Raw genomic sequence first — 15,045 nt, forward strand, 5'->3', positions numbered from 1 at the left:
TCGTTGTTGTTGGACTGGGGAGCTGCCAGATTGTCTTGTGGCCACACCGCAACAGGAATGACAAGACACAGTGGTGTGTGTAATTAGCAGGCAAGTGTACACAGCTCCCCACAGTGTTCTGACCTCGCGCTGCAGCAGCAACAGCCACACAGCCAGCCTCAGCCGGCGTCAGCCTTTTCTCAGCACCTTCTCCTTACCTCTCTCCATCCTTTTCTACACAAAAGCCCACAGCTGGCAACAGAACAACCAGCTCATCTGGACCCAAATACCCCCCCCCCACCTCCCTCCTAAAACTTCCTGTGCAGCACGATTGAGCCAGTTATCTTACACATAAGTCCATCACACACAGGAGCATCTTAACTTGTTTTTAAATAAAATAATTAAAAAAGTAAAAGTAATATGCTATAGAATTTTTTTTGTTGGAAATTGTTCCCATAAATAATAGCAGTAAACTAATGTATATGTATATTGTAGTAATATGCAGAAACTGTTAGATAATAAAAAAAAAAATTAAAATAAATATCAATAAGGTTAACTTTTTTTTAAGTTTCAAACTCTCAAGTCACCAACGGAAGTTAGGCTAAATATGAAGTGTTTGTTTACTGTATTCTACAAAGAACGTGACAATATGCAGTTCCACAACAATGACGAAGTCACTCGAATTTTACTGAAATGCAGACGATCCAGTTTCGACTCTAAAAATATCTGTGGGGTTGTTGCGGTTTTGCCGTTCGTCTACAAAAACTGTCAGTCAAAGGGTGGTCCGTTTAAAAGAGGTGAACAACAAGCAGTGAGTAGGTTGAGAGCAGGAGAGGTAATTTTTGACTGACTGGGTTCGTGATTGACCTGAATTCAGTTCCTGATATTTTGTTTCCCGTGGACATTTTGTGCCATGGGAAACATTACTCACCACCTTCATCTGTCTATTCCACTTGCATCATACAATGTAAATCCTGACAGTTGCTTGTCAGCTCTCATTACTGTGTGTCTGCAGGAGAAGATGCAGGCGAAGGGAACTTTATTTGGCAATGCTGATGTTGGACGCAATATTCTTTACGGGGGTTGAATCATCTGTCTTCTACCGCTAACTGTTCTTCATAACAAGGGTTCATTATTCACAACTTTTATTACAGGACAAAAGCCCTGTGAGGATTCAACAGCACACCCTGCAGGTCGGACAGATCAGTCACATGACCAACACTTTATTCTTACTTTCACATATACAATCGATTAGAGTCTTTAGGCTGTGTTTGGGGTTAAAGTACATGCAGACAATGTAGTGCACATCATATATAAACAGCTATTTAACCCATTGATCCTCTTGCTCTGAGGTGGTTCATTTATCTTCCACTACTGTACTGTTAAAGGTTGCATAGGGTGTAAAGTGGATCAGGTGACAAACATCACATCCATTTACAAACCAACTTCAGTGGTTTATTGGATTCCTTTTGTAAGGCATACAAAACAAATAGGATGGCTCACATTAAAGACAGGTGTGCACTGGTTATAGTCAAGTATGTCTGTTCACAAAGTCAGTGTTGGCTGTGTGCTGGTTTTGGTTCCTGAACCGACCTTTGAACTGGACCAGTGCATTCAGACCGAAAAAGTAACAGGTTTGGAACCTGACAAGAAAGGGCGTGTGATTTACTCTATGTTGAAAAAAATAAATAAAATTAAAAGACAGCGACTAACGGTGTACATGGAGAAATAGGATGTGTTTGTTTACGATCCTTGTACCACTACTGCAGGGCAGATCAGAACCCACATTGTCATCTTGCCTCCTGACTGTGGTTAGGCTGTTGCTGTAAACCCAGACGCGGGGATCGCTGCACTGTTGCTGACAGTACATTCAGTCTGAGGCCTGCATATGATCCCATGTTATCATCATGTCAACCATCATGTCATCAGAGGTGCAGCACTGGCGTGTTTTATTGGCCATGTTCTTCCTGTGGGGGAGCCGCAGCTCTTGTTTTGTGAATGGTGCCTAACAGCAGGCTTGAACGGAATAGGCAAGGAATTTATCACATCTCTGGCTGAGCCAGGCTTAATGTGATAAGGGCAGGTAATCATCTTCTGCAGAAATATAATTTGCTATTAATAGCCATTCCATCTCTATATTTAACCATGACAAATGATTGTATTTCTGAGCCAATTTACAGATGCCTCCCTCGCCTCATCCCTCCTGTTCTCCAGCCTAACCTATTTCAAAGAGATGCTGCTTCTGGCCCAAATGTGTCACACATAACAAGGCTTGCTGCAAATTTAACTTGTCAATACGTGTCAGGACTGATTCATCAGCTAATGCTTTTTTTATCTCAGCTGTCCTTCATTCACATTTTTATCACCGAGAGGCTTGACTTTCAATTCCAACCCCTGGGCATCTGGTTATGGGTGTTAAACCATTGACAGTCAGCAGTCTGGCTAAAAGGAACCAACAATTTAAATAATCACAGTTAACAGTTAATCTTGACTCTGTCTATTATGATGATCATGTGACAGGCATGAACCTGCATGACTGACTAGAAAGGTACTGACATACAGTAACCATCAACCAGTAACAGTTTTTTAATAACTTTTTAAAACCAACCATTTGGAATTAAATTTAGTTAATTTCAATATACTTTATTTTTTGTTCCCAGGGTTTGAAAGGTGACCCAGGACCAGTTGGTCCGACTGGTCCGAAGGGAAACAAAGTGAGTGAGTGGGTCTGGGCTTAAGAATTAAAACATACCATACACACTTTTATACACTAGTTCGCAGAAATGTTTGTATTCTGTATTTGTAAGGAAAGAGAAACTCCCCTCCGCCCCCTGCAGGAGGCTATGAATACTGTTGTTTTGTTTAATAAACAGGATAATAAACAGTTAGTTTTCACTTTAGAAATGAAGACAATTCCATTGTCTCCATGATCACAAAAGAAAAAAAAGAGATTAAACCGCTCCTGTTGATCTGTGGTGCTGTACACCTCCAATCAAAATTACATCATTTACATCATATTTGGATGCAAAAATTACATCATTACCTTACAAATTTTTAAAACTTTAAACCTCCAATATGGCAACTGTTAGTTCTGTTAATACAGTACGTTACATTACTGCCTCCTACTGCTTCTAATTTTGATTGATTTTGAAAACACTATCACCTTAAAATTATCCTTAGAAATATATTGTTGCAGATGTAATGTTAATGATAATCATTTATTTATTTAAATAAACTGAATTGACTCTACCTTTCAGACAGCTGAAGCTTGACAGCAGCCTAAGTGTCTTTTTTCCTGTTTTTCCATCTGTTCCAAGAACTGTCTGAAAATTACTTTCAAAAATACTTGTGGGGTGTCACTAAAGCATCATAAAAACATTGCATCAGTGCTGGAAATGGGAGAGATGAGTTTTGATGCTGAATTTCCTTCTTCCATAAAAGATTCACAGCAGTTCAAATTAAAATTGAGCACAGAAAAAGAAAATTGTATTTTTTAACTTTTGTAGGTGCCATTATTGTGGCTCTTTTATTTTTCCTCCTCATTTTCTCTCTCCTGTTTTGTCACCGCATAATTGCAGGTGCAACACTCTGTTTTCCGGCCTTGAAGTCTTAATGAGGTCTCTGTGAAGACAACAGAGAATGGCAAAGAGGGGAGGATTGTTTTGTTTTTTTGTTTTTCAACTGAAAAAAAGAGGTAGATTTGCAAACACAAATCTGCAGTGAGGGCCGTGAACAGACCGCAACAGGACATTATTTTAAATGAGTGAATTATTTCATCTAAAGAGGTAATTCAAAGAGGTGATATACATCGACAAAACAGAAATCACAGAGCTGTGGTGACAAAAACAATTGTCGTTTTTTTTTGTACTGTATAATTAGTGAGATGTTATAGACGTGCACAGCCTTAAGTGAAGCAACAAACACAGAGATCAAATCGATGTGACAATATCAACGTCACAATCCGCAAGACTTAGCCACTTTAGAGGGTCCTGAATGGGCCATTCCTTCTAAAGAGCTTCCTTTAAAGCAGGCCAAAAAATGTTTCAGAAATGTTCCTTTTTCCCATTCATGATTGCATGCAACCTTTCTGATGTTCTTGTATCAGAGGGTTATACCGGGTGGACAGAGTTTAATCGAGACGTGTGAGAAACCTTTCAATGATTGGTGGTCATTTTAGGGGAACTCTGTGAACAAATACATCTGGATCTTTCCTATTTTAAAATTTGAAATTCCCACTAGGAATTATATGCTTCCAATACATGAAAAATCTTTTTGGAATTTACATCATCGTTTGATAAGATTTTAGATTTTAACCATAGTGTTTTATAAATGACTTTGGACTAAAGTAAATGAATGCAAAAACTGCAAAAAACATGACAAAACCTTGACAAAATTCTGCCTTTTCAAACGTATTGTCACTGTAACTATTGCTCCAGCCCTCCTACCCCCTGTCTCTGCGTGAATGTCATCAGATGTTCACATTCATAACGTCCGCTAAATATCAGTTAATGGTTTTGTTCAACGCCCGCACTAAAGGACAAACACTGCATTTGTGACCTTATGCATAATAGAATTACATTTCCTATCACATTACACACCTTTAGGTTACATTTATATATGTTTAAACAGTGTCACCCTGCAGTCAAATTAATGGTTGCTGATTTCAGCATTTGTGGACTCTCTCGCCCTCACTCACTCTCTCTCTCTCACTGTCCTTTCCTTTTCACAGGGTGATGTGGGTAAACCTGGCCTTCCTGGTTTACCTGTAAGTACACAGTATTCCATTTACAGTACACATGAAATAATTGATATTAAATATGTTACAACGGCAGTAGAAACCTCCACTGAAAACAAGGTTGTTTTTTTAAAGGGCATTGGGGTCACTGTGAATTAAAATAAAATATCTTATTTTTTTGCTCTTGTTTTATACATTTTTATATATAAGAAGCTGCTATATTACATATTTGGATCTATAGTTCGGTAAGGTTTTTAAAAAAGGCTAAATAAAGACTAGACTTGTTGTTGTACAAAGATGTGACATTGACTTACCTTTTCTAAAATCACTTTATATTGAGGGGAAAAGACCTGAAAAATAAACTATAAAAGCTGGTATTTGAAAAAGCTGGATACAACTTTATAAAGCCTTGTGTCCTAACCAGAGACACGTCGAGTGTTAAAAGCGTCTGGACAGATAGTGAAGCACTCAGGTGGACAGTCTCTTTGTCACACCTCCATCACCTGGGAGTGGGTCAATCGTGGAGCAGATCAGCAGGGCTGAGTGACTGTTCTCACCGGGGACAAAGGAAGAAGGGTTGAGCAGCCATGCAGAGAAGAATGGAGCCCCCAGGTGTCAGACTGGGGGTGGAGGTTGACAGATAGTTACTAGTTGTGTCCTACATGGCTGAGACATGTAGTTATTGTGTTGGTGGCTGTCCCCACAGTCATCCTGTATTTACAGATACCAGACTAGACCCACACCACTCTTTCAGGGTGTGTTTCAGTCGTGTAATTGGACAGGCTGTGACTGTGGCAGCGCTGTGGTCCAGCGGACAGCCGACATAAATGCATGTCATTCGATTGCAGATGAAAATTGAAGGTTCAGATGTCAGCAGACTGCATGTCACACACAGGCCTGCACAGCCACCAATCAACACTGCACATGTGGGGGGGGGGGGGGGGGCAGACATGACCACACACACATACACACACACACATTTGTAGAGTTGTAACCCAGGGATTTGAAGGGACAGGGGAGTGTCTACAGGTGGGATCAGTGAGGGAAAAGCTCTGGTTCACGGCCCCTAACATGTGCTTCTCACATCAAGTCAGCAGTTTCTGCTTTTTTCTTCCAATAATGCATTAATGAGGATAAACAAACAGCAAAAATGTCTCTTCCTGATGAGCAAGTGTTAGTCATCACTGCCTCAGTTGAAAATGTTGTAAATCTTCTCAAGATCAAAACCCTGATCCACATATAGCCAGTGATGCAATAGTATGAATACATGAACTGTATGTTCAGGAAAAAACAACCTGTTTACATACATACGTCTTTCACCAGAGAAGCTACTGGGTTTTCCTGCACAGATAGAGCTGAGAATACCTGAGTGGTGTCTGACTCCTTGTTAGTATCTTCGCAGTTGTGCTGTGTGAAAGCAACGTCTGATGTGAAAGACAATATTTTGCTAATGCCTGTATCTGCAGCTGTTTCCAAGAAAAGTCAACAGCTTTGACTTTTGGATGCCAATTGAAAGAGGAGCCCAATTATCTGGCTCCTATTTGAAAGCCGAGCCCCTGTATGTGGCCTTGTGTCCATTTTGTGACTGCTGATAGACGACTCTGTCTGCCCTTTTCCGACAGTGGCCAGCGGGGTGTCTGGGGAGTTGTAATAGTCATGCCCCAACTTTTCTCAGGGTCACTGAGGCCAAGGATAACGGCTCTACCTCATGTCCAATTGTGCTGCTTGTCTATAAATGGCCACTATTGATAAACCTTTGACCTATGAATATTCACACTTACTGACTGATGTTTTTTTATTGTTTGTTTTATTTGCAGGCTAATAAAGAATATGTCAAAGGAGATCAGGTATTTTTTTAAAAATGTTTTCCTGAAAATTGATTAATCATTTTTGTCCTTCTTCCCAATGTAAAGCATGTAAACATTCACTTAATTTCTTTAATCTTCCAGGGTCCCAGAGGAGACAAAGGAGAAAAGGTATTGAAATAACTCCCATGTTTTTGTCAAGCGTCTAATTTCTGTTTGCATATAACACGGTTGTGAAACATTTATGCAGATCTACAGGGTTCATCTGGCACTTATCGAAGCACCACGAGCTGTCAGAGGGAGTTAAATGGAAAACCATGGTTCAGTGTACATACAGGGCCTTGATTAACCTAATTGTTTACTATCAAGACACAATAATGAAATTACACTCCTATCAACCTAAGCTGAAAATTGGCTATTAGAGAGAGACGGCTCCTAAACCTTTTCACGAGTAACGATAATAAACAAGAATCCCACGTAACCGTAATCGATCATCTACTGCGTTGGTGAAGCTTCAGTCGAGCAAACACTTTGTCTCATCTTTACAGATTCAGCTGAAAACCACTTAAAAAAAAAAAAAAGTACATTATTATCAGCTGTACATGAATGAAGCATAAAAACTCATTAGGCCTCATGTGCTGTTCTTTCAGGGCTTGGCTGGGGTGCCAGGAGAACCAGGCAAGGAGGGCAAAAGGGTGAGTAAACAGTAACCGCCCACTGGCTGTGTGGCCGGGGCTGTGGTTGTACTGCAGGGGCAAACAAACAGCAGCTGAGGTGTCACCGTTGTTTTTTCCCTGGTGGCAAAGCAGCAGCCCAAGAATGACAGGCTGGATGTTGCGGCTCTGTGATACTGCTGCTATTAATTAATAGTGTCTGTGGTCAGGGGTCACTGCAGCTCAGTGGTGGCAGCGATGGACAGTAAGGTTTGGAAAATGCCACAGGGTTTCCAATCAACAGAAATATTAAGTTACATTTGTGTAATTACTGCTGTGTGAATGCAGGAGTCTTTGGGTACAAAATGTGCTTGAAATTTGATTCATCAGATGAAAGGACACGAGGAAGGATTTCTGGAGAAGTGTTTGACGAAACAAATTAATTGGGTTTTTGTTAAACTCACACTGCTGTGTAACACACACTATAGAAAGGTCGTGATGGAGGCGAGTCTGCTTCAGGGTTTCATTTTCCTGTTCAATAATTGCAATTTTTACATAAACATTTAATTGTTTTTTATAGAATAAGTCATCTGGAAATTTAGATTTTTAGACACATGGATGTGAGTTTCCAAACGTGTCCGTCCAATTTTTTTTCCCCAAAAGTTAAATCTGTCCACAAACGTTTTCATTGTATTTTGATTCATCTCAGTAGAAGTCCAACTGGATGTTTGTTTTTAAAGTTTTTGTCTTAGTATTATTCAGTTAAAGTCCATCTGCATTAGTGTGTGTGTTTGTGTGTGTGTGTGTGTGTGTGTGGGGGGGGTCTTCATGTCCACATTTAAAATGACTCCCACTTTTTATTTTTTGGTTTTTACCAACTGTAAAGTAATGACAAAAGAAAACAAATCCTTCCTTTTCTTTTTTTGTCAAAACAAAGTTGGTAAACAGTGTAACAACTGTGTGAGCTGACGACTGTCTCTCTGTTAGAAGGTCTTTGTTCACAGCTGACGTGAAGGCATTGCTCACAGACAGGTGGAGAGAGTTTCCTTTCCTGTGCAGCCTAATTAACCTGGTTGGAAAACCATGGAAAACCTCTCTGTTTGGTCAACTTCCTTGTGAGGAAATGCTTCTAAAATATCCCCACTGCAGCTAAATGTAAAATCTGTCACGGTATATTTTGAGCGGTAGAGCATCCATAAGTAGGTCAGGCAAAAGTTCTTTTCAGATTAACGAAGAGCTGAGATGATGCTCAATACTCCAGACATCTGGTCATGAGCATCTCAAGAATTCCACCCGTCTGTGCACAGATTTCGTTCAAACTCAAAACTTGTTCCAATAGCGTTAACAATTTATGGCCCATGGTTGGTCGTGTTACCTCTCAAAGGATCATTTCCCAGGAGAAGTAACAGAATCTATTGTCAGGGAAAGTATTCACGGTCAGTTGAAGTGAGCTCTGGGGCCGATGAAGATGTGTTTGATGCTTCTTTTTCTTACTCTCTGCATCATTAGCTCAGTGTTTGGTTTTGTTTTTGTCTAACCTTAACTTAAACAGGGACCTGCCGTCAAACGGCCTGTGTGTTGTTGTTGTCTTTTCTTCTGGGAAACTATTTTATGATGAGTCTTTCAATCATAATTGCTTCTGAGGAAGAGGAGAATAAATCTGTGTTTGATGTAGTTTTTTTTTTCTCCTACTGTATATTTCTACTCGTCTTGCACTGGTTTTTCTTTTGAGGATTTGTGATTGAGGTAAAACAAACATATTCCTTTCAAGCTGTCTTCCTCAGACTTTCCACTGTTGTTGATGCTGAAGACACAGCTCTGATCTATTAATACCTCGTCTTTGATGACTGACTGACTTAACGGTGACTGTTAATGTGCTAGGGTTTCTGCTTATTCTTAGCTCTGGGAGTCACATGTGGCTCCGGGGGTTGTTGACCAACCTGTGTTTCTGCAGTTTGACAGCCTATTTTTAGGAGGGTGGACACGTATCATTATCAGGGGGCTAGCTGGTGGCCAGCTGATGCAGCAAGAGCCGCTCGCTCAATTAGCAACTCTTACCCATGCTTGTGACTTATTTGTTCCTCTATGAGCCGTGACTGTTGATTAGAAATGTCTTGACAGAGACTGACCACCGCACAAATTTCATAGGATGGCCCGAAGTAGGAAAGCTCTCACAGGCCCTTAGACGCAGCCAGACCAACGCGTCCACTGTCTCCTTCAATTTATTGTCCAGGAAAATTCGACCACTCTAAGCCATTTAGATCTACTTCAAGGGGATGTGGAGGACACTGTAGTGAGGAGGAGAGGAGTGATGCTATTTGAGCCGATCCTCATCTGAAGCTCAGGGCAACATATGCAAGAGAAGCCATCAAGGTCAGTTACGTAACCCGTTCACTGACCCCGTGTCCAACATTCTCAGGATTGTGATTTTATCTTATTACTTAGATGGATGCCCACAGTTCAGTTTGTCTCCAGCTACCTTGGTCGTGTCTAAGAATTTATGGGATTGTATTGCCCCCACATTACACATTGCCATTAATAGTGATGTGAATGGCTTGGTTTTATCTATAATGGATGGCATTGACACAGAGTGGCAGGCAAAGAGGAGAACTTTGGGATTCAGTGGCACATTACAGCAGATCAAAAGGAAGATAGGGAGCGGCAGTAAAAAGAATATGTGCCCCCAGCTGACTGTGATAAGCTGAAATATTCATCAGGTGCCGTAATGAGGCGCTAAGCTCTGTGTTGTCATTTCAACTGGCCTTGTCCTCCAATGGGCTGAGGAGGTGAGAGCCGTGCACGCTGAAGGGGACGACCTTGGACTTCTCAGCATAGTCACATGTTGGTGATTGATGCCAAGCACTGTGCAGGGTATTCTTAACTAGAAGTGATTGATGATCAAATAAGCACCAGTTAAAGGTGGAATATGCAGAATTTCCTGTAAATAAATCAAAGAAATACACCAAATGAATCCCCATTAGTCGATTTAAGTGGGTTTAAGTGGGTTATGTAAATGCTTGAAATGAGAGCCAGAAGAGGGCACTAATGAGAATCAAAAGGCTGCAGAGCTGCTGTTGAAACGCTGCAAGAAGAAGAAGCCATTTTGAAGGTCTGTTCACAGGTTTAATGTAGCTTAGCTTAGCCCTGGAGGAGACTGTCTCTGGTTGGTAATAAACCTTAATCATTATGGTGTCACACATAACACTATATTAAAATAACTAGGGAGAAGATTTAATTTTAAAGTCTATTAAGTCTGTGGTTAATGTGTGTGAATATTTTGCCATTATGTTGGTGTACAGCCCCATGAAACCAAGGGGCCTCAGCAGACTAGCCCCAAAGTCAATGCATTTAATGCTCAGAATTGGAGAGGAACTCAGTGTTTGTGTATTTCACTTGGAATTCTTGAAGCCAAAATGCAAACAGCAAGTGCGGCACATTCAAGCCCTGCCAAATATTCTCAATAAAGTCTAAATTGGTAGCTGGCACCGGTGTTAGGAGTGAATCATCAAAGTCTTGGTCTTATCCCCAGGCCAGGTAGTAGTTTTTGATTATTTAGTAGTCACTTTTAATAACCCCCCTTAAAATATGTACCGTGGTGTTGAAATCCGAGCTCAGTCCTATTAGCTATAAAAATGCACCTGTATAGAAAGAGAATATAACACAAGCCAATGACAGGTACATTTAACTCAACTCTTTTCTACAGAAACATTAAGACAAGGCTTTAATTTAATGAAGTGGTTGGAGGAAATAATTTCCTCCATAAGAGCCTTAATGTCAATTTAAAAATTCCTTTGTTGATGCATTTTGTAAAAAACAATTGCAAAGCTAAAACTTTACATTTAGTCTGTTTCAGCAAATACATATACATAATATTGTATTTGCTCATATAATAATTTTTGAAACCTTTGCACATCCTGGACAAGACACATTTACTTGTTCAGTCAATGCAAGTAAAAAAAATGCAGTTAAAAATAATAGAGCTTGCTGGGGTGCAGAAGGGAAGCTGCATCTTTGTAATAAACACACTGTTACTGTGCATCCACTGTGCATGATGTACAGAGAGATTTTCTGGAATCTCAGGAATGAATTTTCTCTCAGCTGAGAGGCAACATCGTCAACTGCTTTTGTGATTGTCTGTGTTATCTCTCTATATGTGGCATAGCGTTTTCTCATTCCTCCCCACAACACGTCCGACTGTATACCTCAGCCGTGGGTGGTGGGCGGTTGATGCCGTGCCACAGGAGAAGCGTGCATTATGTCAAGGAGATAAGAAAGAACAAAAGTCAAAACAAGATGAAAAGGCTCTGGAAGCCGTGCTGGCATGAAAAGGAAAAAAACATCACATTATTATATGGAGGGAACCGTTATGAAAGAATCACACTGGAATCGTTTTCTCATTATAAATTATGATGTGAACATCAATACCTGAAGTAAAAGAATCTACAGAAACTATTGAAGCTTATTGAAGAAACATTACATGGTGGAACTGGAAGATAGAGCAGGACTTTGATTTTGTCCACAGGTGATTTATCCTATGATGACTCAGCGATGTCACTAATTGCAGTGTCTCACATATTGTTATGTTTCTATTTTATCTATTGATCCCATTAAAAAGGCCTAGATCCTTTCAACTGTATTCCACGTTCAGTCATTAAATGCTTGAATTAAATTGATTTTTAAAACAATATCTGTGTATTAGTTATTACGAAACCATATAGAAAATCATAACAAACCATTCAAAAAGACATTTAAAAATATTTTTTAAATATTTGTAAATATCCCGGTTTAGTTATTTTACAGCATTGAACTTTTTTTCACAAAACAAATAGAACACATCCACGCCTTTCCGTTAATGAGATGAGAGCAGTTTTAAACAAATATTATGTGAGGCTTTTTTATGTTGATGAAATCATTTAAGGTCATTTTCATGAATGGTAAACTCTGTTTATCCCGATAATTTTCTGAAGTAGTCCCTGGTAGCAGGCTAGTATTAACGCAGTAACTCTAATGTTTCAAAAATCCATTAGCATTTAGCAGCAATTACTGCAGATATCCTTTTAAACATAGAGACTTGTTCTGATCCTGTTCATTTAAAGTTAAAAATTCTACCAGTGAGTTACTCGGGATGTCAGACCTGTGATCCTCGTGCTGGTGAATTGAGCAAAACCAGAAACCAACTCTTGAGAAAATATTCTTTTTTCTTTTTATTGCTTGCTCGTAGGAAGATACTTCCTGCCAGTTGTGTCAGAAATATGTCTATTTTAAAACATTATGAGTCTGTATCTTAAAACCTTCAACTGCTGTCACTTCATGTTCTTCAGCTGTCATCACTGCACATCATGTGATGCCAGCGTCCTGGCTCAGTGGATGTAGTAACTGTAGTACATGCACAGACACACACACACACACACACGAAAAGGGTTTACTTGTGCGAAACAAAATAAATTCATCAATGTCATAATCTGTCACAACAGCAGAAATAGTCCCAGGTTTCCATGTGTCCATGGATGAAGACGGTGTTTGACATATTTTAGAAGTGATAATGGTGTTTACATTTTCCATTCATGCCTTTAGATGAATGACTGGAGCAGCTGTGTGTAAGTCCAGACCAAAGACACAGACGTGTTTTCTCCTGTTTTTTCCTTCTTAACTCTTGCAATGACACGTCTCAAATAGTCCTCTCTCCACCGGCTGGCTGCTGAACTCCTCTCCTCCGTGCCAGACATAACTGTCCTTAGGATTAAACTATTGGTCAAATTATTCTTCTGCAAAGGCCCAGTCAAAGATGGAGGGCCATGCAGATGAGATAATCAGATAAAGGAATGAATGAAAAAAAAAAAAAAAAAACAGAACCAGGGGGCGACAGACAGCTGCTGCAAAATAAAAAAAAAGTAGATTATACTGTGATACGTGAAGTTTCCTCGGATACATAAGTTGTGCTTTTTTTTTACTGGAATCAAGATGCGTGTCACCTACTGTAGAAAGGTTGTTTTAGGGTGAGTGAGCTTCAACAGCACAGGTATTATATTCTCGTGATATCTGAAGGACTTGGCTCACGTTCATGTGGGTCAGTCTGTGTGTCTGCTGGGACTAAAAGAAGAGCACTGACATTGATAGGGATTGCGTTATGGTTTGGTTTTCAGGCACTGGGATATTTTGGCACCTCTCCCTGATGCATAGGTGGCGGCAGACGTGTACAGAAACACAACTGTAACAGACTATCACAGCACCTGCAGGGCGAGATTATTAAGTAACGAGTCCCTGGTGAGATTAGCAGCCTTCCTGCCAGGAGTTCTCCTTGGGAGGCTCACGCTGATTTGGGTGTTACAGTGAACGTGTGAAATCACTGTGGTTGTTTGTTTGCATGGGATGAATTTGACCCGCAGCCTAGTACACCACCGCCGGCCTTTTAGTCGCAACATTTGGAGAAAAAATCTTTTTACGAAAACTGGTCGATATGAGGTCGTCTTTACATACAGTATGTATTCATTGAATGACTTTTTCTGCACTTTCTTCTCGGAGAAATTGTGTTTTTGTTTTTGTTTGAGTTCAATTTAATCGGAAACAGAGATAGCTGAGTGTGATCATTTGAAACTATCGTCAACCTCATGTGACGTATTACTGTTTGTCCACATTTAACACCTATAGAAGTGTGCAAATATCACTGGTACAGGAAGAAACACAATGAAAAGCAGTGACAGAGATAGAGACGAGTTTGCATACGCATAAAATAGATTTTTTTTGAATGATCATTTTGAAAATAATCATGCTAGTCATCAAGGACTCGACTATTGTTTTTGTCAATGAAAACAAAACATTTCTGGACTGCATGCAGGCCAGTCCATGATTCACAGGTGCTCCTTTTGTACCTTATTTTGAACTCCCTGTACGATCTTTGAGGGCTGTACACAGAAAGTGTGCAAACTTATTTGGATTTTTTTTTATTTCACTTCACACAGATGGTAGCCATATTAGTTTGATTGAGTACAGTAGCACAATGTGTATATATATGTGGTAACATTTTTTTCTGACCGTTGGGGCGCAGTGGCAGAAGCACACGTGGAGAGGAATTTATAGGTCAGCAGGGCTCACAGCTGAGGTTTTAAGGCGAGATTTACACCCTGCATTTGTTAACCCCGTGTTTCCTAAAATGCAGCGGGTTGTTCTCCATGTTCTGCCGAGGTTCATTTTAAAGAAAAGCCGGAGAGCCTTGCTTTTGACACCTGTATTACACCAGGAGGTAACACGTGTGCGCAGCGCACAAGGCAATTAATCTTGTCAATGTCAAGTGCATTGGGAGAGAGGATGAAACAAAGATTTGACCTGATTGGCTACGAAAAGGTCTCACGTTTGGGCCCTGTTGGGATAGAGGCCGGTTACAAGGGAAGAGTTTGGCACAGGCAAGGACAGATGCACACAGCTGTGATTTATCTGTCTGACTCTCGTCCGTCCCACAACACCCCGGTACGGTGACATCCGTGGGTATCCAGAATCAACACACATTAATTGGCCAATTAATTAAAGCAACAAATACAGCGGGCGAGACGTTTGAGGGTGTCACTTTGACTGCACATTGTTCAATGACTTTTTACAGCAATTAGTCGTGCAACGTCCGCTTCTGTGTCTGTATGTTATTGTCTATTTGTGTACAAATACCAGACAGATGTTCAACAAGGGGTAATGTAGGTCAACACATCCTGGGAGCATTCCATAGACTTCCTGTAGTTTCCTAAAGCCTGGCCCCTGTTCGCAGCTCGACAGTGGAACTTAACTTTCTCAGGTCATGAACAGACGCAGGTAACAGACACCTTCCTCCTGATCGGTTGTCCAATTATGTCCAAGCCGGGGTCCCCGGGCCCCGGGGCTTCACACC

The 15,045-nt window shown here is 40.4% G+C and overlaps 1 protein-coding gene across 4 annotated transcripts in view; it reads left to right on the top strand.

Moving 5' to 3' along the window:
- The window catches only part of LOC103387269 (collagen alpha-1(XIX) chain), a 93,826-nt gene that overhangs the window by 23,441 nt on the left and 55,340 nt on the right, over positions 1-15,045 (top strand). For 2 of the 4 annotated variants that reach the window (XM_025060866.1, XM_025060869.1), the window contains exons 12-16: positions 2,640-2,693; positions 4,709-4,744; positions 6,532-6,561; positions 6,664-6,690; positions 7,170-7,214. In XM_025060866.1, the coding sequence (XP_024916634.1) occupies positions 2,640-2,693; positions 4,709-4,744; positions 6,532-6,561; positions 6,664-6,690; positions 7,170-7,214 (192 nt within the window). The remainder of the gene's footprint in view (positions 1-2,639; positions 2,694-4,708; positions 4,745-6,531; positions 6,562-6,663; positions 6,691-7,169; positions 7,215-15,045) is intronic. The other 2 variants (XM_017037557.2, XM_025060868.1) reach the window with 2 other exon arrangements.

This window comes from Cynoglossus semilaevis, chromosome 12 (genome assembly GCF_000523025.1).
Source record: "Cynoglossus semilaevis isolate Cse_v1.0 chromosome 12, Cse_v1.0, whole genome shotgun sequence".
NCBI classification, from domain to species: domain Eukaryota; kingdom Metazoa; phylum Chordata; class Actinopteri; order Pleuronectiformes; family Cynoglossidae; genus Cynoglossus; species Cynoglossus semilaevis.